This window comes from Gopherus flavomarginatus, chromosome 15 (genome assembly GCF_025201925.1).
Source record: "Gopherus flavomarginatus isolate rGopFla2 chromosome 15, rGopFla2.mat.asm, whole genome shotgun sequence".
NCBI lineage: Eukaryota > Metazoa > Chordata > Testudines > Testudinidae > Gopherus > Gopherus flavomarginatus.
The window spans coordinates 31,496,339-31,519,962 of NC_066631.1; the positions used below are offsets into that span (position 1 = coordinate 31,496,339).

Below are 23,624 nucleotides of genomic sequence, written 5' to 3' on the forward strand. Positions count from 1 at the left end.
TCTTGCGGATAAGTTCAGCTGTTATTACCCCAAGTTATAAAGCATGGCCCTTGCTCATAACTTCCCAGTGATCGTAAAACCTGGCCAGAACTTGTGACTAGTCCCATAAAGTGCATTATTGCTCAGCACCAGCAGGCTAAAGGCATTCGCTCCTCAGCCTTCACATGGAGCAATGTGGCTGTTGACAGCGGGGCTGGTCTGCAATGCCTGGCTGCAGTGATCAGACTGGTGCCATTGCTGAGGGCAGTGAGCAGCTGGCAGAGCCCTCAAAGTAAAGCAAAGTGGCTCTGGCCTTTGTCCCTTCTCTCTAGTGAAGAGTCTTGCCTACTTCCTCACTTGCTTCCTCTAAAACAGGACCCCTTCTAAACTAAACTCCTGCTCTCCTCATTTGATCCTCCAGTTCCTCCTGCCTCCAAAGGGTTCCAGCAGCACTCGCTCGCTCATCGCACAGCCTTGAAACTTGGGCCTTATGCTGGGATGTTGCTGCTCACTCTCATAATCAGGACATCTCTGGTAACCTGGCAGAGCCATAGAGCCTTGCAGCTACAAACTGCACTGGACACAAGCTCTCGGAGAGCCTCTGTACTGCAGCCGAGTTTATTCAGAATGGCAATAAGGGAGCAAGGAGAAAAGAGGAACATTGATTTTCTACAGCTCTTGCTTTGTCAGCATTAGAGGTTCAATGCGGGAACATCATGAATACAGGAGAGGGGTTGAAAGGCATCTGGAAAATTACATAAAATATGTAAATTTCAGGGTCCCCATCCAGCCATGCTCTTAAGCAGATGCTTAATTTTAAGCAGGTGAATAATCAAGTTGACGACTCACCTCCTGAAAGGTAAGCACATCCTGAAGAGATCATGTGGATCATGGCCTCAAGGCATATTTTCCTCCTGTGTTTAAGGAGTCTAGTGAGACAATAACAAGGCTCTGTTCTGAGCTTGATTTTCACATATATCCCCTGAGATAGGAGCTATTGACCTTGCTGATGCCAGGACAGACGTACAGTCTATGCACCAACTTGCATCATGAAACCCATCTTTGTTTTTAAAAAATTAAACCAGAACTTCTCCTGGCAACCAATAGCTGTCAAGGTTTCTTTTTGGTTAGAAATGATCATTTTCTCACTCAGGGTCTTCTCTAGCATCTGTCAAAGTCAATGGAAAGGTGCCCACGCATGGCAGCAGGAGTTGGTTGAGGGCTTTAGACAACAAAGGTAGATTTTTAATGGCACAGGTGACAGGTGCCCGACTCTTCTTCAAAGTCAGCAAGAATTGGTCACCTCAGTCTACTGGTGCCTTTGCAATCTCCCCCCAAGTCAGCAAGGCAGGAAACAGATAATTCTGCTGGGGCCAAGGAAACCAAGTGGTGAGAGTTTTAGAATGTGTACTGCCCACTACTGGCCAAAATATGTACCCACACATGTATATATGTCACCTTCTGTTCCCGTTCATCAGTTGGTCTTACAGCTCATCAGGCAAAGGGCTGTATTAAGTCGAATCTGCCCAAAGCATTGTGGAGACTCACTGGCCTGCTAGGGATTGTTTAGAGGGGAGGTAACAGGTGAAGAAGCGCTTTGCATCCTTCAGGCCCAATCCTGTAGTCCTGAATCGTGAGAATTTGGCACTGAATTAGGAAAAGGTTTATGGGTATTTGGGGATGGGAAGTAGTTTCATTGTTCATCAACTTTGGTGTCATTTCTCCTGAGGAAATCTAGCTCCTTGCAGAGAACAGATCAAAAGGCTCAAAGTGCTGCAAATTGCGTTACGAAGCTCCTATCAATGTGATATCTGAGGGCTGCTGGGGCTCCTGCCCTGGGTGTTACAGCACATCTGATGGTGTTTTGAAGATGATCATTCTTATGTGATGAGAAATCAAGCAAATTTTATAACAACAACAACAACAACAAATTCTTCTAGTCACCACATCATCACAAGCACATGCAATTAGAAGCTAATGCTTTGGGAAGTGCTAAATATAGGGCCTTGGTCTTCACATCCTTAAGAAAACAAATGGCAGCTGTTGAGTATCTCATTGCTGAAATACCAGCCTCTTTATTATGCTAAAAGAACATGGAAAACAAATGTGGGGTTACTTGTTAACTACCAGGTTTCAAGCACTAATTAAAAGGCTTTTCTACTGCTCACTGGAAATATTAGTTGCTTTCTTTTCTGTAAATGGCCATCTGTGGAAGCAGTGGTACCTACAAGAAGATGCCTTGTGCAAAGAGCTTATTGTAAACAACAATTTAGCTTACAAAGAAACCTGCTTTTCTCTCAGCTCTCTGGGCCACCTATTTCAGTCCTAGAGCAGTTGCTTTTGCACCTTCTTCCCCAGGGTAGAAGCTAGACTTTCTTATGCTGCATTCCCCCTGTGCAGTTTTCATTTTCAGAGTTCTCTGTCACTGACTTTTAATTCCTTCAGGCTTTCTCTGTGACCAAGGGCATTGTTGGAGCAGGTCACTTCCTGCTAGTGGCACTTCAGTGAAGGATTCCAGCCAGATTAAATAATAAGCCACATTTTTTCTGTCGTAGTAGGAAACCAGACCAGGAGAGGAGGATGGCTGTTGTATCATTCAGCAGTGATCACTGCAGGAATGGAACCAATGGCTGCGCTGACAGGTCTCTAGTAAGCCCGACCCAGTTCACCTTGGCTTAGTTGCTGGGACAGTGACCTTTAAGGAGCCCGGGGTTGTAGGAGCTCCATGACTGTTGCAGAAAGAATGAGGAGTCCTTGTGGCACCTTAGAGACTAACAAATTATTTGGGCATAAGCTTTCATGGGCTAAAACCCACTTCATCAGATGCAGGGAGTGGAAAATACAGTAGGAAGATATATATATACACACAAAGAACATGAAAAAATGGGTGTTGCCATACCAACTCTAACAAGACTAACCAATTCAGGTGGGCTGTTATCAGCAGGAGAAAAAAGGCTTTTGTGGTGATAATCAGGATGGCCCATTTCCAACAGTTGACAAGAAGGTGTGAGTAACAGTAGGGGAAAAAGATTTTACTTTGTGTAATGACCCATCCACTCCCAGTTTTTATTCAAGCCTAATTTAATGGTGTCCAGTTTGCAAATTAATTACAATTCTACTCTGATGACTGTTGCAGTTGGCTCTGTAATGTATGTGCTGTGGGCACTTTCCAGAGGAGACACAACAGCCCAGATGTCCAGGGCTGACAGGAACCCTGTGGGCACTTGTCAGCCATTGGCATCTACAAATTTAGGTGTTCCACGCATTGCATCAAAGCCATCCTGTGCAGAGAGCAGACATTAGTCTCAACGCAGCCTTCTACATGGGGCAATGTCACAGTGCTCTGGCACAGTTCAAGTTCCTTCCCTTGAAAATGTGGCCCTATTATTTCAAGGCCTCTAGGGAGCTGCTTCCAGTTACAGCAGATTTGCCCGAACCAATGCAATGGCACTTCCTCCTGAGGCAGATCCTGTCACAATATGACAAAAGCTTTCTGTAGGCAGGGCCATATGGGAGGAGGGATGTGCATGGAGAGTGAAGGTCCTCGCTGGGAAAGAACCTGTCTGAGAACATCCACCAAGCTCAGGTTCACCGCATGGAGGGCAGTCAATGCACACCAAGTTACTATGGAAACATAGCAAAATGCACCTTCTGAGAGCTGGAGCTGGCTGGGAGTGCAGTGATGAGACCATGTGCATTGCTCAGGGGGCTATATAGCCATGGCTTAGGGGTGATGTGCTATTCTGCCTACTAACTTCCAGTCACATTATCACATTTGTCCTCTTCAGTCACTCAAATAATTAACAGTCTTAAAGTATAACACACTCTCATTCACCATACCGGCACCTTCGAAGCAGCTGTCCTCTCCAGAATCTCAGCTTGCTTGCTTCCTTGCTTTGAGTCCATAGCTGTTCTGGGTGATGAAGAAAACCTTAGCCCTGGGTGTAACAGAGTCAGCTGAAACTCTCCCTGAGCATGACACATTTCTCCAGTTATCTCAGCAGGCGGGTAACAGATACCCTGTGACCACGCAGCCATGGAATCACAGAAGTGTAAGGCTGGACGAGACCTCAAGAGGTCATCTAGTCCAGTTCCCTGCATTAAGGCAGGACCAAGCAAATCTTTTTCATCCTGACAGATGTCTGTCTGTCTCTAACCCATTCTTTAAAACCTCCAATGACAGGGATACACAACCTCCCTTGGAAGCCTGTTCCAGAGCTTAACTGTCCCTATAGTTAGAAAGATTTTCCTACTATCTAACCTAAATCTCCCGTGCTGCAGATTAAGCCCATGACTTCTTGTTCCACCTTCAGTGGACATGGAGAACAATTGATCACCCTCCTCTTTATAACAGGACTTAGTGTATTTGAAGACAGTTATCAGGTTCCCCCTCTGTCTTCTTTTCTCAGCACTAAACATGCCCAGTTCTTTTTAACTTTCCCTCACAGGGCAGGTTTTCTAAACCTTTGATCATTTTTGTTGCTCTCCTCTGGACTCTCTCCAATGTGTCCATGTCTTTCTTCAGGTGTGGTGCCCAGAACTGGACATAGTGCCCAGTTGAGGTCTCACCAGTGCTGAGCAGAGCAGGACTGTTACTTCCTGTGTCTCACATACAGCACTCCTGTTAATCCTCCCAAGAATGATACTAGCCTTTTTTTCAAATGCATCACATTGTTGACTCATCTTCAATTTGTGATTCATTCTAACCCTCAGGTCCTTTTCATCCAGCGAGGTAGTCCCCATTTTGTAGTTGTCTGTTTGATTTTTTTTTTCCTAAGTATAGCACTTTGCACTTGTCTGTACTGCATTTCATCTTTTTGATTTCAGACCAATTCTCCAATTTGTCAGTGTCATTTTGGATTCGAATCCTGTCTTCCAAAGAACTTTCAACCCCTCTCAGCTTGGTGTCATCCAGAGATTTTATAAGCACACTCTCCACTCCATTACCCAAGTCATTAATGAAAATATTGAATAGTACCAGACCCAGGATGGACCCCCTAGAGACGCCCTCTCAGTCTGATAGTGAACCATTGATAACTACTCTTTGAGTACAGTTTCTCAACTGCTTTTTCACCCACTTCATAGTAGGTTCATAGTAATGTAGGTAATAGTAATAGTAGGTTTCATAGTAATGAAAATAGTAATAGTAGGTTTCATAGTAATGAAAATATTGAATAGTACCAGACCCAGGATGGACCCCCTAGAGACGCCCTCTCAGTCTGATAGTGAACCATTGATAACTACTCTTTGAGTACAGTTTCTCAACTGCTTTTTCACCCACTTCATAGTAGGTTCATCTAGACCACATTTCCCTAGTTTGCTCTTAAGAATGTCATGTGGGACTGTGTCAAAAACCATACTAAAAATCAAGCTATATCACCTCTACTGCTCCCCGTCCCCACGTAGTAGGCCAGTAACTCTGTCAAAGAAGGAAATTAGATTGGTTTGGCCTGACTGATCTTGCCAAATCCATGTTGGCTACTACAGTATTTATAGTCCTATTATCTAGGTGCTTATGATGATGATGGTAATAATCACTTAAAAGGCAAGAAAAGAGAGGGAGGGTCACAGATATGCACAATTGATGCTGAGTGATGGTTCATTTGGAGCCAAAAGTGGGCGGAGGTTCGTAGGTACCACCACTAATTTCCCCCCAATTAAGGGGAAGCCCAGTGGTACTTGGGGAGCAGCAGGATCCTATTTTGAACATTTCCACAATCTACTGTCATTCTGATTACTCACATGGACGGAGCTTATTTTATGGGTGGAGCTCAGAATAGTACCCCTGTACCCTCCACCTTCTTTTTTCCCCAGTATGACCCTGATAATAACAGCATAATTTAACAGTGCAGTAAATTCATGTTGGCACAAAGATCCCTTTCCAGCCTGAGTGTACATGTCTAAAGCACTATGTACTCCAGGTGCCATGTAAATCACAATACCCCCGAGGCAGCTCTCCATGCAGGACAAGGACCAAGTAAGAAGCACAGTGGAGTGGGGGTTGAATCAGGGAGCTGGGAAGCAGGGGACCTGGGTACTGCTACTGACTCAGCCAGCAGCTTCCTTTGGCAGGTCACCAGAGTGTCCCCAGCTGTGTAGTGGGAATATCACTTTCCAGGCGTGGTGCAGCACTTTGGGCTACTCAGCTGACAGGCCCTATCAGTGCAGAACAGGACCATGCTACGCAGCCGAGAAGGGAGATGTCCACATTGCGTAGGTGACCTGGGAGCTTGGTGCTTGAGCGCTGGGCCAGAGCAAAGCTCACAGTGTGTTGTTTGTCTGCTGTAAGGTGAAGAGTGTGAACCTGTCAGAGGGCGAGGTGCTCGCCATTCGTGGAGTGGACGATGACAACTTGGTGATCTTAGCCAATCAGACACTTTTGGTGGAGGGTCAGGTGATTCGCAGCCCAACCAACACCATTTCCGTTTACTTCCGGACATTCCAAGACGATGTGGTTGGGACATTTCAGCTTCATTATCAGGGTATGTGTTCATTACCCGAAACTAGTGAGCCCCTCCCAGTCCCGGGGGTGAGAACCCAGCGGGGGCCTTGCACACCAGCCCCCCGGCACAGCCAGGCCAGCAGCATGGTCGAGTGGCTGGGGCAGTGGGCTGCAACCCAGGAGACTTGGGTTTTGTTCCTGACTCTCTCACTGATTCGCTGTGTGACCTTGGGCAAACCACCTCACCTGTCCTGTGCACGGGGCTGCTCCATTGCAGTCGGGAGACGGAGGGGAGGAGGGAATGAGACGCTGGGTGTTGTCTTTGCAGAATCCTTTCAGACCCCTGGCTAAAGATGCTACGTGAGCGGGACTTGTTAGAAGATTAAAGGTCCTTCCCCACCTACCGTGCCAATCCCTCTGCCACTGGCACGGTAGAAGGGGAAGGACCTTTAATGGCTGCACTTGTGGCTATTGGGCCACAAGTGCAGCCATTACAAGCATGGGCAGAAGCACGTTTGCTTGATATTATGTGGTAGCTCCCAAGCTCAAGGTGAACACAGGGACTGAGAGGTGAAATACCTCAGCCCCCATTCAGCCTAAGGCCTCTGAATAAAACCAGTTCGTATCCATTGTAGCTGAACACAATCTGCCCTCTGCACAAGCCTTTGCCCGCTTAGGAGAGGAATTAATAATCAAACACTAACTGCAGGCTTCTGCCCCTTGTGGGATGTGGCTGTGTTCTGTGGGACTGTGCTCAGAGGGTCTGCTCCAGCAAAGCAGGTAGGCATGTAAATAAACCCATTGTCTTCCTGTTCTTAGAGTTAGGCTCATGCTTGAATGCTTTGCTGGATCAGGGCCAGAGTGAGCAGACGTCTCTATTCTGGGACGCTTCCCGCACAGACACAGGTTAGTTATTTGTACGGGCCTTGAGAAGTCTAGTCTTTCTGGCACATTTCCAGTGGTTTTATTTTCCCCTAGGTCCACTGCGTTCTGTTTCTGTTCCCATAGAGAAGCCCAACCTACAGAGACAAGTACAGAATCTTTATTTTTCCCTGGGACAGCTACAGAAAAATAAACGACTACAAGTGAATTCTTGTTAGAAACAAGACTTAGAAAGGACGTCTAATCAAAAGCATGAACAGGTGAAAAGTCATTCATCAATGGTTCAATGGCACAGACACGCAAGTCTCCAACAATGTTGTGTCTGCACTAGTGTGACCAGGTTCTAGCACCTCTTCAGCTTTCACCCACTCTTCCTGTTGTAGAATTAGGCAGAGAAGACAGTGGTGATGCTTGAAATCTCGCTGTGTGTTTGTTCTAGTGTTCATGCTGAGCTGCAGCTTTCCGCGGAGGCCTGACTTTGGAGATGTCACCGTAATGGATCTGCATTCTGGTGGAGTCGCCCATTTCCATTGTTACCTGGGATATGAACTCCAAGGCCCCAAACTGCTTACATGCATCAATGCATCGAGGCCTCACTGGAGCAGCCCCGAACCTGTCTGTTCAGGTACAGTATCTGATCAGCAACACAGGTGCTAAGACAAACTGGACTCCAGAATAATTTAGTGTTAAAAGTTGAGTGTGAGCCTGGGAGAGGGGAAAACTGTACCAAATTCTGCTCCCATTTACATCAGTGTGCATCCAGAGTAACTATCCGAGTCGATGGAGTGACACTTCATTCGAGTAAAGCGTGACCGAACGGACCCCTGCCTGGGTGCGGAACAGCTGGCACGGCACCAGCCATGCTGGGTTGTCAAGAATCCACAGTGCTGAAAGGCAGAGACGTTACTGCCCTCTGCTTCCCTCTTGCTTTTTAGTGGCAAGTTGGAGGCATTTTCACTCTGCCTGGGGCCTGGTGACGAGGAAGGAGCTGCTCCCTGGACAGAAATGTCTGACTAGGGGCAGAACTGACCCACTGTTAGGCAAGTAACAAAAAGGAAATGGCGATTTAAAAAACAAAGAGAGAAAACAATGAGCAAAGCTCCTTTATCAAGTTGTTCCTGGGTTTCTCAGTACATATTTGTGATGCAGTAGGGACTGTCTGTGTGGGGAGTGGGAGAGCAGGGGAGGACTTTAGGAGATGGACGATGCCAGGGCCTGTAACCTGAGCTAGGTAAGGGAGGGGAAAGGTCAACACCTTTGCCCGGGAAGGGGTCAAAGGAAGGGAGTGGCAGGAGGGAAGCAGTTTGAGTTTGGGCTTGGGGCTGTGTGGGCGGAATTCAGGGTATCCTAGCTAGGATCCAAGCACCCTGAAAGCCCAGAAGGACTCGGTGGAGGGGTCCTGACTGTGCCTGCAAGCCCTGCTGTAACCTGTGTTCCTGTTGTCCGATAAACCTTCTGTTTTACTGGCTGGCTAAGAGTCACTGTGGGTCCCAGGAAGAGGGGTGCAGGGCCGGACTCCCCCACACTCCGTGACAACTGGTGGCAGCGGCGGGAGATACTGCACCCCGTGGACGGCGCTTCCTGCAGTAAGTGACTGGGGAGCAGTAAAACGAAGGGGTGGTTAACCCCTGGGAGTGTGTGCCCAGTGAGAAGGACTTTGCAGTAACAGGGTCCCTCGGGGGATTGCAGCGAGCGGTCCCAGGGGCGGAGGAGTCTGCAGCTCGACCCTGGCAGAGAGGTGGTGACCTCAAGAAGGGCTGGTGCACTAGGGGTCCCCCTGGAAACCGTGGGGAGCGGCGAACACCCCGGCCTGTGAGTGGCCAGCAGGAAGATGTATGCCAAGCGGCGCAAGTGTGACCTGGTGGAGCTGTGCAAGCAGAGGGGGCTGCACCCAGGGAGACGCACCAAGGACCAGCTGATTGCCCAGCTGGAGCAGGGAGACCGCATGAATGAACGGAGCCCTGTCTCTGAGGGAAGCAGCCGAGCAGATGCAGCGCAGGCACCAGTGACTGTCCCTGCTGGGAGTGGTCAGCCGGCAGACGAGGGCTTCCCGAGACCCCCCCTTCCTAGGCGTAGAGGAAGGGCAGGGAGGAGCCCAGTGTATACCGAGGGCACCGTGACACCCCCGGCCAGCAGGGGAGCCCCACGGCGAAGCCCACCCCCCAGCAGGGGATCCTCCCAGCAACGCTCGGCATCCGTGGAGCGGATGCGGCTGGAATATGAAAGGGAGCTGAGACGGGAAGAGCTCGAGTTAAAGAGGCGAGAGCTGGAGGAGAAGGCGAAACAGCGTGAACATGAGGAGAACCAGCGCCAGCGTGAGTGGGAGGAGAAGGAGAAAAGCGTAAACATGAGCTGGACCTGGCCCGGCTGAGGAGAAGTGAGGCCCCGGCTGCGGTGAGTGAGGGGGGACCCAAGCCTACAAAGAGCTTTGATAAGCACTTGCTGCCCCGGCGTAAGGTGGGGGAGGACATAGATACCTTCCTGACGGCCTTTGAGAATGCCTGCGAGCTGCACAGGGTTGACCCTGCAGACAGGATCGCAGTTCTCACCCCCTTACTGGACTCCACAGCCGTGGAGGTGTACAGCCGACTGAAAGGGGCGGAGGCAGGGGACTATGAACTGTTCAAACAGGCCCTGCTCCGCGAGTTTGGGCTGAATCCTGAGATGTACCGGAAAAAGTTCCGGAGCCAGCGTAAAACCCGTGAGGTTACATACCTACAACTGGCCAGCCGGGCGCAGGGGTATGCCCGCAAGTGGACAGCTGGGGCCCAAACTAAAGAGGACCTGCTTGACCTATTCATACTGGAGCACCTGTACGAGCAGTGCCCGTCCGACCTGAGGCTGTGGTTGATGGACCAGAAGCCGGAGAACCCGCAGCATGCAGGCCAGCTGGCCAACCAATTTGTGGACAGTCGGGCAGGGGATGGCAGGGAGGAGTCTCGAAGGAGCAGGCCTGCCTCAACGCAGAGAGAGAGTCATCATGGGACCTCCCAAAGGGGGCCTATGGAGAACCCACCCAAAAGGGGAACATCCAGCGGCAGGTCCCTCTGACCCACTCAAGGGGACCCACGAGATATGGGCTGCTATCGCTGTGGCCAACGAGGTCACATACGGGCCCAGTGCCCCAAGCTCAGGGACAGACCAAGCAGACCCAACCCGCAGAGGGTGGACTGGGTAAAAACCCAATCGGAGGAGGGGCTACATTCCCAGGAAAGGGGGGTTGGCAACATACCACCTGTGGATGCTCCCGGTTCCGGGTTTTTGGTTTACCGGGTGGGCGCGGGGCTGCCCCTCCGGAAGGAGTGCATTGTTTCCCTGGAAGTGGATGGGAGGAAGGTCACTGGGTACTGGGACACGGGCGCAGAGGTGACGCTGGCCCGGCCCGAGGTGGTGGCCTCAGATCGGATGGTGCCCGACACCTACCTGACCCTGATGGGCGTGGGCGGGACCCCATTCAAGGTACCCGTGGCAAGGGTACACCTGAAATGGGGGGCCAAGGAGGGCCCCAAGGATGTGGGGGTACACCAATATTTGCCCACTGACGTGTTAATGGGAGGGGACCTTGAGGACTGGCCTAGTAACACCCAGAGTGCCCTGGTCGTGACTCGTAGTCAGAGTCGGCAAATGGCACTGCTCCCCGACAACGGGGAAGGTACTCGACCTGAGGTGCAGGCCCCTAACTCAGGGAGCGGGGAACGCCCAGGGGCACGGTGCAGAGAGGCTGCGGCCTCAGACCCAGCCAGCAAGAGAGAGCCGGTCCCCATTCCTGTCCCAGCTGCTGAGTTCCAGGCCGAGTTGCAGAAAGATCCCTCCTTGCGGAAGCACAGGGACCGGGCTGACCTTAGTGCGGTACAGACCATGAGGAGAGGTTGCAAGGAGAGGTTCCTGTGGGAGAAGGGGTTCCTGTACCGAGAATGGGCTCCCCCAGGGGAAGTAGAGTCATGGGGGATCAGGAGGCAGCTGGTGGTTCCCCAGAAGTTCCGTCACAAGCTGTTGTACCTGGCCCATGACATCCCTCTCGCAGGGCACCAGGGAATCTGGCGCACCAGGCAGAGGCTGCTACAGAACTTTTACTGGCCTGGGGTCTTTACCCATGTCCGACAGTACTGCCAATCCTGTGACCCCTGCCAGAGGGTGGGGAAGGCCCGGGACAAGGGGAAAGCGGCTTTGAGGCCTTTACCCATCATAGAAGAACCTTTCCAGAAGGTGGCCATGGACATAGTGGGACCCCTCAGCAAGACGACCCGGTCAGAAAAGAAATACATCCTGGTGGTGGTGGATTTTGCCACTCGCTACCCCGAGGCGGTGGCCTTGTCCTCTATCGAAGCAGACACAGTGGCAGATGCGCTGCTGACAATTTTCAGCCGGGTGGGGTTCCCCAAGGAGGTCTTAACGGACCAGGGGTCCAACTTCATGTCGGCCCTGCTCCGGTCCTTATGGCAGAAATGTGGGGTCCAGCACAACTGGGCCTCAGCGTATCACCCCCAGTCCAACGGGCTGGTAGAAAGGTTCAACGGGACGCTGAAGATGATGCTAAAAACATTTATGAACCAGCATCCGCAAGATTGGGACAAGTACTTACCTCACCTGCTGTTTGCGTACAGGGAGGTACCCCAGGAATCTACCGGGTTTTCACCTTTCGAACTGTTGTATGGAAGGCGGGTGAGGGGGCCCCTAGACCTGATGAGGGACGAATGGGAGGGGAAGGCCGCTCCCGAGGGAGAGTCAGTGGTGGAGTATGTCCTGACCTTCCGGGAAAGACTGGCCGAGCTCATGGGCCTGGCCAGGGAGAATCTGGCCCGAGCCCAGAGGAGGCAGAAGGTCTGGTATGACCGCACAGCACGAGCCCGTGCCTTCGCCACCGGGGATCAGGTGATGGTTCTCATCCCCGTGAGGAGAAACAAACTCCAGGCCGCCTGGGAAGGGCCCTTCAAGGTTATCAAGCAACTGAATGAGGTAAACTATGTGGTGGAGCTGTCAAACCGGGCACATCACTGTCGGGTGTACCATGTGAACATGATGAAACCATACTATGACAGGGGGAATGTGGTGTTGGCCGTATGTGGACATTGGGAGGGGCAGGGAGATGACCCCTTAGTGGATCTATTCCCTGGGACAAAAACTGGTTCCCCCCTGGAGGCGATTCCCCTCTCTGAGCAACTGACCCCGGGCCAGCACGCTGAGATCAGAGGGGTGCTGCATCTATACCGACAGCTGTTTTCCAACCAGCCTGGATGCACTAATTTGACTGTCCACCGGGTGGAGACCGGGTCACATCCCCCTATAAGATGCTCCCCTTTTCGGGTCACTGGTAAAACTGCCCAGGATCTTGAAAGAGAGGTCAGGGACATGCTGGCTTTGGGGGTGATCCAGCCGTCTTCCAGCCCTTGGGCCTCGCCAGTAGTGCTGGTTCCCAAGAAGGATGGGTCAATCCGGTTCTGTGTGGACTATCGAAAGCTCAATGCCATCACCGTATCTGATGCCTACCCTATGCCCAGGCCTGATGAGCTCCTAGACAAGCTGGGAGGTGCTCGGTACCTCACCACTATGGATCTTACCAAAGGCTACTGGCAAGTGCCGCTGGACGCAGATGCCAGGCTGAAATCGGCCTTTATCACCCCTCTGGGGCTCTATGAGTTTTTGACCCTGCCCTTCGGCCTCAAGGGAGCGCCGGCCACCTTCCAGCGCCTGGTGGATCAGCTACTGAGGGGGATGGAGAGTTTTGCCGTGGCGTATATTGACGACATCTGCGTCTTCAGCCAGACCTGGGAGGACCACGTGTCCCAGGTTAAACAAGTCCTGGACCGACTCCGAAAGGCTGGGTTAACAGTAAAGGCTGAGAAGTGCAAGGTGGGGATGGCTGAAGTATCTTACCTGGGCCATCGGGTGGGGAGCGGCTGCCTGAAGCCGGAACCAGCCAAGGTGGAGGTGATCAGAGACTGGCCTGCTCCCCAAACCAAAAAGCAGGTCCAGGCCTTTATTGGGATGGCGGGGTACTATCGAAGGTTCGTGCCCCACTTTAGTGCCATAGCCGGCCCCATCACTGAACTATACAAAAAGGGGAAGCCAGACAAGGTGATCTGGACTGAGCAGTGCCAGGAGGCTTTCCGGGTGCTGAAGGAGGCTCTGGTTAGTGGCCTAGTTCTAGCAAACCCAAATTTTGACAAACCCTTTATGGTGTTCACTGATGCCTCAGATACGGGACTGGGGGCAGTGTTAATGCAGGAGGATGAAAAGGGGGAGAGACACCCCATCGTGTACCTGAGTAAGAAGCTGCTACCCCGGGAACAAAGCTACGCGGCCATCGAGAAGGAATGCCTGGCCATGCTGTGGGCCCTTAAGAAGCTAGAGCCATATCTCTTTGGGCGACACTTCACCGTGTACACCGACCACTCTCCCCTGACCTGGCTGCACCAGATGAAAGGAGCCAACGCCAAGCTCCTGAGGTGGATCCTGCTCCTGCAGGACTATGACATGGACGTGGTCCATGTGAAGGGAAGTGCCAACCTGACAGCGGATGCGTTGTCCCGGAGAGGGGACCCTGAACTTCCCCAGGTCACTGGGCAGAGTGACCCCGCTCAGTTCAGTCTCGAAGGGGGGAGAGATGTGATGCAGTAGGGACTGTCTGTGTGGGGAGTGGGAGAGCAGGGGAGGACTTTAGGGGATGGACGATGCCAGGGCCTGTAACCTGAGCTAGGTAAGGGAGGGGAAAGGTCAAACACCTTTGCCCGGGAAGGGGAACAAAGGAAGGGAGTGGCAGGAGGGAAGCAGTTTGAGTTTGGGCTTGGGGCTGTGTGGGCGGAATTCAGGGTATCCTAGCTAGGATCCAAGCACCCTGAAAGCCCAGAAGGACTCGGTGGAGGGGTCCTGACTGTGCCTGCAAGCTCTGCTGTAACCTGTGTTCCTGTTGTCCAATAAACCTTCTGTTTTACTGGCTGGCTAAGAGTCACTGTGGGTCCCAGGAAGAGGGGTGCAGGACCGGACTCCCCACACTCTGTGACAATATTAGATTGCCAGGGAAAGCAAGGCCCTGCACCACTAATCTACATACAGGTTCTCCTCATGTTTCATTTGGCAAGAGTACAGAAGCACGGGGGCTGTACAAGCCAGTAATAAAAAGCCCCAGAGAGCCATCTGCCTTGGTTTATAACAAGACACAATAAGTGAATGAACAGACACTTATGGGGACAGTAACAATGAAATCGGCCTGATCCCATTTCTGCACTATCAGCAGCAGTCACAGTTCATCTGTTTTTCTCTGGGGGAGTAAAATTCCTCTTTGGACAGAAACCAGATGTGGCAAATCTCAGCCTCAAAGACAAATAAATGTTTCAGCAAGTCACAGGCACGTGAAAGCAGAGAGTGCTAACAGTAACTGGCTAGCAATCTGTGCAGTCACTGGTGTGCCCAGCACCCAGTGGAATGAGATCCTTCTAGGGAAGTTGTATCTGTTTGCTCCTTTGCATGCACCACAAGCTGCGTTCCGGGCACTTTTTGAGATGTCTTCTTGTCTGTCAGCTTCTTAATGTGCTGCTGGGCTGTCAGAATGGCCAGGTCTCATCACCTTCCCTCAGACTCAAGGAGGCACAGCCTCATCAGTGGCTTCTGGCAGAGGTAGAATGCAAATCCCCCGGGAGCCGATATATCTGCTCAGCTCATCTCAAAAAGCTTTTCCTTCTGCCTCTACCCTCCTCTGGCTTCAGCTATTTCCAGTTGTGTTCAGAGCCACCCAGCTTGTGTGTGAAAATCACTCATGCAAAGCACAGCTTCCCTCACTACATTATACAGCCTCCTTCCTACATATTCCCTCTCCCATGCTTGCAGGGATTTCCCTGTCTGCACCATGCAGAGCTGCACACATCTGTACATTTGCAGTGCAGGATGGGGCAGTTTCAGTTGAAATTGGGTTTGGGGGTTGTCACGGAGTCCCCGGGTGATGCTCTGGAACTGCTCCCCACCAAGCCAGTCAGGACTCTGGGGAGCCTCCTCTCCCTTGGAGCAGACTTGTTCAGGGCAAGAAGCTCACACGGCTTCACCTCCTGGGTCTCTCCTTGGAGCATTTAGCATCCTCTGCCCCTCCGTGCGCTTCCCACAACGAGTCCACCCCAGCGGGGTCCTGGGGAAGCCACCGGGTCCTGCACCCCCACTTTGCAGTCAGACGTGACTCAGCCAGCCAGTAAAACAGAGGTTTATTCGATGACAGGAACAGGGTCTAAAACAGAGCTTGTAGATCCAGAGAACCGGACCCCTCGGCCGGGTCCATTCTGGGGGTCAGTGAGCCAGACCCCCACGTCTGCCCTCAGCCAGCTCCAGACTAACAACCCCTCCCAGCCCCTCCTCTCTCCTCAGCCCCTTTCCCGGGCCAGGAGGTCACCTGATCCCTTTGTCTCCAACACCTTCAGCTGGCACCTTTGCAGAGGAGGGGCCCAGGCCATCAGTTGCTAGGAGACAGAGTGTCAGGCATTTAGGTGCACTGGCCCTTTGCTCTGCCAGATACTTAAGAACTGCCATGGGGACACTGAGGCACCAACACAGTATTCAGAGAAAACATTAAGAACTTTCCCAGTTCGTCACAGGGGTCTATCCCTCGCTCCTAGTTTTCCTTTCCCAAGTTAAATGAACCTAAAATGTCAAAGAGAAACCCAGTGGAAAGCAGAGCATCCCCTGATCTGGGGTCAAACCCACACAAAGCCACGAGCGTCACATGGTTTGAACCTGCAGCTGCAATAAATCAACCTAGTGTCCCTCCAGCACACTGTGCCATGCTGGGAAGGAAATGCAAAACCAGGGAAGAGCTTGCATGCTTTGGGGATTCATAACAAGAGTGGATTCTGCTCTAAGTTATACTGGTGTAAATCCACTTCTTTGGAGTCAGTGGAGTCACTCCAGTTTACCCTGGTGCAGTTGAGAGTAGAATCTGCCCTGATTTGGCAGCCCATTTCTCGGGGAAGAGGCCCTTCTTAGCATACACTCATTTGTCAGTACAGAGCTCATGACCCACTTTATGTGGCTGGGACCGAAGCTCTGAATGGTCGTGTGCTCCAGTCTCACCGTCTCTGTGCTTTCCTCGCCAGCACCCTGCGGTGGCATGGTGCATAATGCCACGATTGGACGAGTTCTCTCACCGAGCTACCCTGGGAACCACAGTAACATGCACTGCGTGTGGACCATCACCGCTCCCCAGGGCCAGAAGCTGCACCTGCACTTTGAGAGGCTTCTGCTGAGTGAAAAGGACAGGTGAGGAGTCGCTCGCAGAGACGCAGGCTTGCTGACCCCAGAGCCCAGAATCTGAGCTGACCTGTGCAGGGAGATTAGCTTTGCCATTGCTGCCAGGGCTACTGCTGGCATTCAGGGGTGCCAGGTCTCAGCACCCTGCTCTTCCCACCATATGCCATCAGAGTGAGGAAGACCTGGCAGCCTCCTACCCCATCCAGAGGAGTCTCAAGGGTCTCGCAAGCGGTTTTCCTCAGGACTGACTGGACAGTGTATTCCGTCACTCCAACCCGGGTGGGCCTTACCCAGTCACCTTTCAGTCGGCCCGAGCCAGGTGTAGATCTCCCATCTCCAGGGCTTGCTGGGAGCAGGACACTTTCCATCTAGTTACAGTGGGAGCCGGTGAGTTGGCTAGGGATTTCGATGGCCCTGGGTGGTGAAGTGTAATTCCCACACCAGGGGTTCAGACCTCTAGCGGGTCTTGTGTGCGTGGGAGGGGGCAGGGAGCATCACCCTTTTGGGGATTTCATTGTAGGCCAGCACTCTCTAGGGCAAGCGTCTCCAGTGTGCGGGGTGGGGGGAGGGGAGCTGGATCACCTGCAGATCGTCACAATGGTCCCTTCTGGCCTTAAACATCTACGGTTACCCCCACTCACCATGTGATTTAGCATGGGGCCTCTATAATGACACTGGGTCTCATCATCAGTAGCCCAATCCACAGACTGCCCCCCCCGGCTCCCCAAAACCCCAAATGCCCATGGCTGCATCTCACCCACAAATCACAGTCTGTTGGCATCATAACGCAGAGCACACATTCATGGGGCTGATGTTTGTGTTTAAGTGGCATTACAAATTCAGTCTGGTAACAGGCAATAAAGCCAGTTTATGGCTTGTAGTAAAAGCAGAGAATAAAGCACCTGTTTACTACACAATAAAACAGACGTAGCCGTTTTATGAATTGGTTTTTGCATCATTTCTTTCAAACGCTGCCCTCCGAATGCATGACCAAACGGGCCCCTGCCTGGGTGCAGAATGACTGGCATGGCACCTGCCATGCTGGGTTGTCGAGAATCCACGGTGCTGAAAGGCAGAGACGTTGCTGCCTCCTGCTTCTCTGTTTTTAGTGGCAAGTTGGAAGCATTTTCACTCTTCCAGGGGCCTGGTGAGGAGGAAGGAGCAGCTCCCTGTACAGAAACATTTCACATTGTTGCCATATACTCATTTCACCCTCTTCCTTCCTGTGCTTCCAGCTCCTCACTCTGATCCTGGGCTGTGCCGGTAAATGAACCGGGGCGGGGGTGTGTGGAGTGAGCGATTACCAGCCTGTGCTGGCTCGGTCCCTGCCCAGGCAGAAAGGTGGCCAGCAGAGGAGACAAGCCTTTGCTAACATGCCATGTCCTCTCTGAACAGAATGGTGGTGTACAGCGGAGAGACAAACCACTCAGCCATCCTCTACGATTCCCTCCGGACAGAGAGCGTCCCCTTTGAAGGCGTGATCAGCGACGGCTCCGCCATCCGCATTGACTTCATGGCGGATGAGGCGAGGGCCACCACAGCTTTCAACATTCGATTTGAAGGTGACTCTCCCTTTAATTTTGGATCTGGCTGGTGGGTAGCAGCAGGCAGACACTAGCCAACGTTGCTTGTGCTCAGTGGAATCAGGCAATTAAGGGATGTACTGATTACAGTGACTTTAGCAGGGGTTACCCTTCGTAGCACTAGGAAGCTGCATGCCCCTGGCACCAAGAGAATTCAATAGCCACCCTGCCCCTTGTCCCTGCGTTATTGGAGGCATCGACTGAACCTGGTGCTGAGTCTGCCAGCAGACTGGTAGTCAACTCGCTCATATCTCTAGGCCAGTAGAGACAGGCCAGTGTCTGCCCATGCGGCTCCCATGAATTACAGAAGGAAAGTCAGGGCAGTTCCTATCCCCTCCCAGCCTGGCTGCTGCAAATGTGACAACAGCATGATCCCGTCCGGGAGGATTTACCTCCTAGCTGCAAACGTATCACTGGTGATTCATGGTCGGCTGCAGCTTCTAGTTCTCCCCAAAGTGAACAGGAATCAAGGCAAAAGAAACGAGGGTTCATTTCTGCGGTACAGATAGTCTGGGAAATGGGGTTCTTTTCCCTTCATTCTCTGTGAGGAGCAAATCGGACCAATGTTTACAAGCCAGAGAGCATTCCCCGACCCCAGGGGAGAGTCAAGCCAGAAATGTTAGTCTGACAGCAGGACGCTACTTCCTCCCCATGCTTCAGATTTACTTTGATTTAGCTTTGAGTTTGACAAGTGACTGCTCCAGAGGTGAGCCCCGTTCCAGTTGCTAGGGTCCCACTGTCCAGAGGAATCAGGAAAAAGCCAGCCTGTACCCGGGATGGCAGGCAGCACTGCAGATACATCCTGCTAGATGGACACACCAGGTGCAGTCAGATTAAAGCAGTGGCAGTTTAGATCTACATATTTTTAAAAGGTGGGGCGGGAATGGAGAAATCACAGTTCCTCCAGTGTCATTGAAAACTGAAAATCAAACCTCCCATTTGTTCCCAGTTTCCCTTTTGCTTCCCCCTGGCCTGGCACCATCCGACATCAGAATCTATTTCCTTACTGAGGATGCAAAGACGCTGAACATTCAGTCTTCTGCTTTGTCCCCTTGTTCTGCAGGCACTTTAAATGTTTCCCTACAGTCCCAGCTTTCCCAAACAGCTGTTTTATTTTATAGGCTTTTTTCCTTCAAAAGTTTTTGTGGGGTTTGGTGCCAAAGCTCCGCGGTGACTGTTAGAAGCTATAATAATCCCACCCATGTCACTCACTTGGCTACTATTTAAGTCCCACTTACCCCAGACCTAATCATCTGTGCTTAGAGTTAAGAGCAATTTCTTTACATTTGAAAAGTGTCATGATGCGTAATTAAACTACATTATACAAAGAGTGTCTGTGCTAACCACAAATAACCCCTGCTCACTTTAACTAAGAAGTGCGCTGGAAGTACAGAGGGCCAGATCCTCAGCAACTGGTAAAATCAGGGAAGCTGCACTGACATCACCAGAACTGACTTCAGTGGCGCTATCCTTGTTTGCACAAGCTGGGGGTCTGGCCCTGCTCTCTATATTTTGCAGTTCAGTGACTGTCTAGTCAGCAGTTGGGGGTTCCAATAGACCAGATATGTCTGAGCCTTTGAGACTTAGCTCAATCTCCCTTCATCAGACCTGCTGTTGGTTCAATCAAACCCAAACCGTTCCTTCCTGCTCCCAGCCTTTGAAGACAGAATGGTGCGGCTCCCCTTCCTCGGGGTATGTGCAGTAGGAAACCCGGATGGACAGCTCTACAGGAGCTCTGTCCAGCACGGCTGCATTGCTACCCGGGCTGGTCTGAGGAGCTGGGGGTGTTAAGTACCAGAGAGCACTAACTAGACTTCACTGTAACAGGGGCTGCCACCCAAGTGCCCCTCAGGGCCTGGACACCTCTGCTATCCCCTGCCTGGTTTTCCCCTTCAGCAAACTCCGCCGTCTCTGTCAGCCAGGGCCAGTTCTAGCAGTTTTGCTGCCCCAAGCGGCAAGAAAAAAAAAGCCGCGATCGGCGGCACTTCGGCAGCAGCTCTGTTGCTGCTGCTTTATTCTTCGGCGGCTGGTCCTTCCCTCTGAGGGGGACTGAGGGAGCCGTCACCGAATTGCCACTGAAGAGCTGGACGTACCGCCCCTTTCCATAGGCTGCCACAAGCACGTGCTTCCTGCACTGGTGCCTGGAGCCGGCCCTGCTGTCAGCCGCAGCCCCGCTTAGCATCTGGGGGGTTTCTTACATTCACAGAGTTCGCAGACAAACACAAAAGCAATCTTCCACCCAGGCTTACCCTGGGCATGGTCCTTCCTCCAGGACCACAGCAAGAGACCCTCTTTCCATGCAGCTCCACACTGCCAGTACCTCACTATAGGAACCCCTCCCTGCAGCTTCCTGCTGCCTTTTACCCTGGGATCACCGTGATTCAACCCAGCTGAGGCCCCTCCTGTAACCAGGGCTGGCTTAGCCCCTGGCTCTCCAGTCCTGTTACAATCGCCTAACACAATCCAGGACTCTCTGACTTAGAAGGCAAAGTAATAAAGTCAAAGTCATAAGCAGATTCTCCCGGAGAGGTTTTGTGTGGGCGAGAGGGCTGCGGATGGTGGAATAAGTCAGATGTGTCCAGATACATGGGTGGAGCAGAGTGAGCGTTACTTACAGGTTGGCTGGTGATCTGACCCCTCTAGCCCAGAGGTCGGCAACCTATGGCACGCGTGCCAAAGATGGCACGCGAGCCAATTTTTAATGGCACGCAGCTACCTGTTGGGACTCCGAGTGTCATTAAAAATCCTGCCGAGGCGGCAAGTCGCGGGGTACGCGGTCCCGGGCCGGAGTGCTGGCCCGTGCGCAGCAAGCCGCTGCCCCTGCCCCGCCTTCCCCTAGACCCCTGCTGCCGCATGTGCAGCGCTCTGGGGGCTGGGGCTAGAGGCTCCCGCGGGGCAGCGTTTGGCTCCGTGGGGAGGGAAAGATGCTCCCCGCTCATCGGGAGCCCTGCCACCACGTGCTTAGCGCTCTGAGGGGCGGGGCGGAGCAGGGCTGCACGCGGGGGTGGTGGTGGCAGCGGCAGGCTCCGGATGAGCGAGGAGCCTCATGGTAAGGGGGCCGGCTCCGGGGCCGCGGGGCAGGGGGTGGGTAAGGAGTGGGGGCAGTCAAGGGACAGGGAGCAGGTTGGGTGGGATGGGGGGGTGGTATATTGGGGGGTGGTTAGGGAACAGGGGGGGTTGGATTGGGCATGGGAGTCCCGGGATCTGTTTAGGGGGTGGATTAGGAGTCAGGGCAGTCAGGGGACAGGGAGCAAAGAGGATCCTGGGGCAGCAGTTAAGGTGTGGGGGGGGTCTCTGGAGGGGGTGGTCAGGAGACAAGGAGCTGCGGGGGTTGGATGAGTCAGGAGTTCTGGGGGGACTGTCAGGCGATAGGGGTGTGGAGAGGGGTTGGGGCAGGCAGGGAACAGGGGCGGGTTGTATGGGTCCAGAGTTCTGGGGATCCTGTCAGGGGGCGGGGAGAGGTTAGATAGGCACGGGAGTCCAGGGGGTGTGGATAAGGGTTGGGGCAGTCAGGGGACAGGTAGAGGGTAGGGTCCTGGGGGGCAGTCAGGGGATAAGGGGCAGGGAGGCTTAGATAGGGGGTGGGGTCCCAGGAGGGGGTAGTCGGGACAAGGAGCATGGGGGGTTGAGGGTTTGGGGGGGCAGTCACCTAGCCCTCTGCCCTGAGCCCTGACCCCCCACACACCCCCAGGCCCCTGCCCTGAGCCCTGTACCACCCAGCCCTCTGTTGACTCCTTCACCCCCCCATGACCCCAGCCCTGACTGGCACCCCCCACACATACCCGGCCCCCCTACCCTGACACCTGCACTCCCCTCACATGCCCCCAGCTTTCTGCCCTGACTCTTGCACTCCACACATCCCCAGCCCCCCCACATCCCATGCACCCTGCACATCCCCACCCCCACCCTGAGCACCAAACGGGAGCTCCTGCACCCCCACTCACATTCCCACCTGCACCCCTCACACCACATGGGACCTGCCCAGGTAAGTGCCCCCACACCCAAACCTCCTGCCCCAACCCTAAGCCCCCTCCCTCATTCTAGCTCCTGGCCAGACCCTTCACCCCCAGCCCTGTGCTCGGTCTGCTCCCAACCTCAGCTCAGTGCAGAGAGAGGAAGAGATGGGCCAGAACCAGGGAGAAGGTAGGTACCCACTGTATGTGGGCAGGGCTGGGACCCCAGACCGGCAGCGGGCTGAGCGGGTCCGGCAGCCAGGATCCTGGCTGGCAGGAGCCGGAGGATGGAACACCTGAGCGGCAGTAGGCTGAGCCACTCAGTCCACTGCCAGTCTGGGGTCCCGGCCACCAGCCCCACACAGCCTGCTGCCGGTCTGGGGTTCTGGCTGCCAGACCCTTCCCACCTGGGGTCCCGGCCGCAGGCCCCACTCAGCCCACTGCCGGCCTAGGTGAACAGAACCCCAGACCAGCAGCAGGCTGAGTGAGTCGGTGGCGTAAGATCAACATTTTAATTTAATTTTAAATGAAGCTTCTTAAACACTTTGAAAACCTTGTTTATTTTACGATACAACACTAGTTTAGTTATATAATGTATAGACTAGTAGAGAGAGACCTTCTAAAAACATAAAAATGTATGGCTGGCACGCAAAACCTTTAATTAGAGTGAATAAATGAAGACTCGGCACACCACTTCTGAAAGGTTGCAGACCCCTGCTCTAGCCCATAGAATAGGGCCTGGGGCCTGCAGCTTCATTGTACTGGACCCCCTTCTGACCACAAAAACTACTACCCGGCCCCAAGAAGGGGGACTGAAGCCTGAGTCTGCCTGAGCCCTGCTGCTCTGGGCAGGGGGGCCTGTAACCTGAGCCCTGCTGTCCAGGACTGAGCCAAAGCCTGCACCCCAGGTTGGCTTTTGCCCCGAGCCCCAGCCAGCCCTGGTGACCCCACTGAAATGGAGTCACAACCCACTTTGGGGTCCCAGCCTGCAGTTTGAGAGCTGCTAGAATAGGGGCTGATATGTTCCCCAGTTAAACTTCCTGTGCAGATCCACGCAATACAGCCCCTGGTGACTGCAGAAAATGCCTAACTTGGAACCTCTCCAAGATAACAGAGAAGTAATCTTACTCCAGTAATTTGCCTTCTGCCTGCGAAGTGTCATGCAGCAGGCCGAGCAGCTGTCAATCTGACTGAGGAATGGCCTGCATTTGTGAACCAGTTAATATCCAAGAGCGTCTCCTTTGGAGAATGAGAGGTTCAGGGACATGCCAGGTGAATCCCAGGGAGCTCCAAGAGATTTGCCACAATTGTCATTTAAATACATGCTGCTGTCAGGATCAGTCTAAGACCTCGGGTCTCTGACCAGACTCAATAACATGCAATAATCCCAGGGAAGAAGATTGCTCAGTGAATATATAAACTGGCAGAATGGCTTATATATTACTGTTGATAATACACAAAGGAAGTGGGGCTTGGCTAAGCCTTAAAAGCTCAGAGCAGATAAACCATTGTTAATCCTAATTGCCTGTAAATAAGCTACGGGACAGGGCTGCAACA

At 52.8% G+C, this 23,624-nt stretch overlaps 1 protein-coding gene across 1 annotated transcript in view; it reads left to right on the forward strand.

Moving 5' to 3' along the window:
* SEZ6L (seizure related 6 homolog like) overlaps positions 1-23,624 on the forward strand; it is a 163,359-nt gene that overhangs the window by 103,523 nt on the left and 36,212 nt on the right. Inside the window, exons 4-7 of the mRNA XM_050924391.1 lie at positions 6,269-6,461; positions 7,743-7,928; positions 16,378-16,540; positions 17,927-18,093. Of these exons, the coding sequence (XP_050780348.1) occupies positions 6,269-6,461; positions 7,743-7,928; positions 16,378-16,540; positions 17,927-18,093 (709 nt within the window). The remainder of the gene's footprint in view (positions 1-6,268; positions 6,462-7,742; positions 7,929-16,377; positions 16,541-17,926; positions 18,094-23,624) is intronic.